Source organism: Chrysochloris asiatica, unplaced genomic scaffold, assembly GCF_000296735.1.
Source record: "Chrysochloris asiatica unplaced genomic scaffold, ChrAsi1.0 scaffold00069, whole genome shotgun sequence".
Classification (NCBI taxonomy): domain Eukaryota; kingdom Metazoa; phylum Chordata; class Mammalia; order Afrosoricida; family Chrysochloridae; genus Chrysochloris; species Chrysochloris asiatica.
Window position 1 is genome coordinate 2,611,040 of NW_006408587.1, and position 2,501 is coordinate 2,613,540.

Consider the following 2,501-nt stretch of genomic DNA (forward strand, 5'->3'; position numbering starts at 1 on the left):
AACAACAACAACAATCCTACAAGGGAGCTAAGTTTAGGAAACCAGGGTCATCTCTATGACTCAGAAGCAAAGGAGAGGCATAAAGAAAGAAACTGATAAATTTTGAAGTGTAAAGAAAGAAAACTTAGAAAGTCTTTGTTTTTGGATACAATAAACACCATCTTATATTTTCATACCTAAAAGTTTCACGATGTTCCGGTTATCAAATTCTGCCATGAGGGCTGCCTCTCTCTGAAAGTCAGCTTGCATGTCTGCTGAGGCTTCTTCTTTGAGCATCTTCACTGCCACCATCGTGTAAGGTTCATAAGGAAGTAAGCCTGGAGCCCTGAGACATGAATGTGTTTAGAAAGCAAGAAACCAAAGATTAAGAACATATAAGCTACCTCCGGAGTCCTGGTATGGCGCTGTGGGTTAATGCACCAGACTGCAAAGCCATTTGAATTGCAAGGTCAGTGGTCCAAGGTCACCAGCTGCTCCTTGGAAACCCTATACAGGGTCACTATGGGTTGGAACTGACTCGATGGCACTTCACAACAACAACAAACTACATTTATATATTTCAGCCACTCATGCAACCTTTCCAAGAGCCATAACATCAAAGACAAGTGCTAACAGTAGTATCCAAATAATAAAAATCACTGGGATGATTCTCATAATAAAGTTTGACATGGCATGTATATTCTTTATCAATTATAGGAATTCAATGTATATTCCTCTGCCAGGCTACTGTACTGTGATTCTACCATGTACTCCTCTGTCAGGCTGTTGTACAGTGGTTCCAATGTGTACTCCTCTGCCAAGTGTGTATGTTGCTGTGATACTGGAAGGCATTCCATTAGTAGTTAAATACAAGCAGGGTCATCCATGGTGGGCAGGTTTCAACTGAGTATCCAAACTAAGAGAATATAAAAGGAGAGGTGGACCACTTCTGAAAGGTTAGCCACTGAAAGCCTTATGAGTATTAGTGGAATATCGTTAGATATAGTGCTGGAAGATGAGCCCCTCAAGTTGGAAGGCACTCAAAGTCGAGCTGACCTTAATGATGTGGATGGACCAAAGGTTTTAGGACTTTCATTTGCTGATGGAGCACAACTCAAAATGAGAAGAAACAACTGCAAACATCCATTAATAATAGAGACATAGAATGTATGAAATATAAATCGAGGAAAAATGGAAGTTGTCAAAAATGAAAACAGGACTTCCAGTTCTGGAAGCTGCTGAGGAAGAGTCAGGTAGGACAGGCTCTGTGGGGGGTGGGATTGAAACCCCAGAGAAGTTGCTTTCACGCAACAGCAGCAGAACTCTGGATCTAGCATAGGGTGAAGGGTGTCAGTTTCCCACAGAAGCCAGTGAAAAAATCATGGCATAAAGGAAAATACTGTGATTTAGGAATCACTCTTAGGCCTGGGACTCCCTCTGAGGCCACCCCACCCAGGCAGAGTTCAGAGATCAGAGTTCAAATACAGCCAGACTGGTACAGGGAACCTGCGCTAAAAACGGTGCAGTGACATTTGCAAAAGAAGGTAGAGGGGGATTCTACACATTTTTTCCTCCTCTTCCCTGTCATGCCTTCTCTGCCCAGCCCAAATGTCTTTAGGCAGGTGGGTGCGCACCCCCAGAAAAAGAGTCCAGTGTTGAGCCCATTTTTCCCACAGCACAGTGACAATGAGCCCTATCAAAACTAAGGGCAAATTATTTGATGACCGTTTATGACGTCAGCCTCGGAGTCGCAGCTCCAAAATTAACTTGTGTGAGACCCTATACTCCAGCATATCTGGCAAGAAAAAAGCAGGCCAGTGAGGCCTGACAGACAAACCATATGAACAATCTGTAAAACCCCAACATGAAAGGACACAACTATCTCGAGAATTACACTGTGCCCATGCAGATACCTAACTGACCTTCAGAGACAAAAATAGTAGACAATCTTTCTTCCATTAACTTCTCAATATCTATCTATGCACCTCTGTGGTGGTGACTAGAGGAAAGTTCTGAGTGAGTAGACACCCCCACCCACTGCTGGAGGCCTCTACAGTGCACACACACTGCCTGTGTAGCAAGATGACTGGACAGTTGGCCACAGTTTTATTTTTGTTTCAAAGTGGTGGTTTTTGTCTCTGCTTTTATATTGCTTCTGCTTTTGGGCCTTTTGATCACATACTTTTCCTGGAGGTAGGAGGTTTTTCTCCCTACATTACCGAAGAAGAGTCAGGAATCATGGCCATATAGCCAAGTTACAAGCATACCCCATAATATTCCACTATTGAGACAAGAGTCAATAATAGCTGCTAAGCATTGCATGTGAAAAGGGAAGACTATATCTGATTATATCTACCAGGAAACACCCAGGAAACTTAACACAGCAACAAACATCTATTTAAGCATTAAAAACTCACATAACTTCTGGAAAAAAAAGATCTCAAAAATGCCCGAAAACAGAAAAGAGTAACTGAGGCAAAGGAGCTGGAGACAGACAAAGGCTTTCCAGAAGAGGAAGAGCA

At 42.7% G+C, this 2,501-nt stretch overlaps 1 protein-coding gene across 3 annotated transcripts in view; it reads right to left on the bottom strand.

Annotated features, from left to right (window-relative positions):
- MUSK (muscle, skeletal, receptor tyrosine kinase) overlaps nt 1-2,501 on the bottom strand; it is a 153,820-nt gene that overhangs the window by 4,354 nt on the left and 146,965 nt on the right. For all 3 annotated transcript variants that reach the window (XM_006864678.1, XM_006864676.1, XM_006864677.1), the window contains one exon: nt 177-325. In XM_006864678.1, the coding sequence (XP_006864740.1) occupies nt 177-325 (149 nt within the window). The remainder of the gene's footprint in view (nt 1-176; nt 326-2,501) is intronic.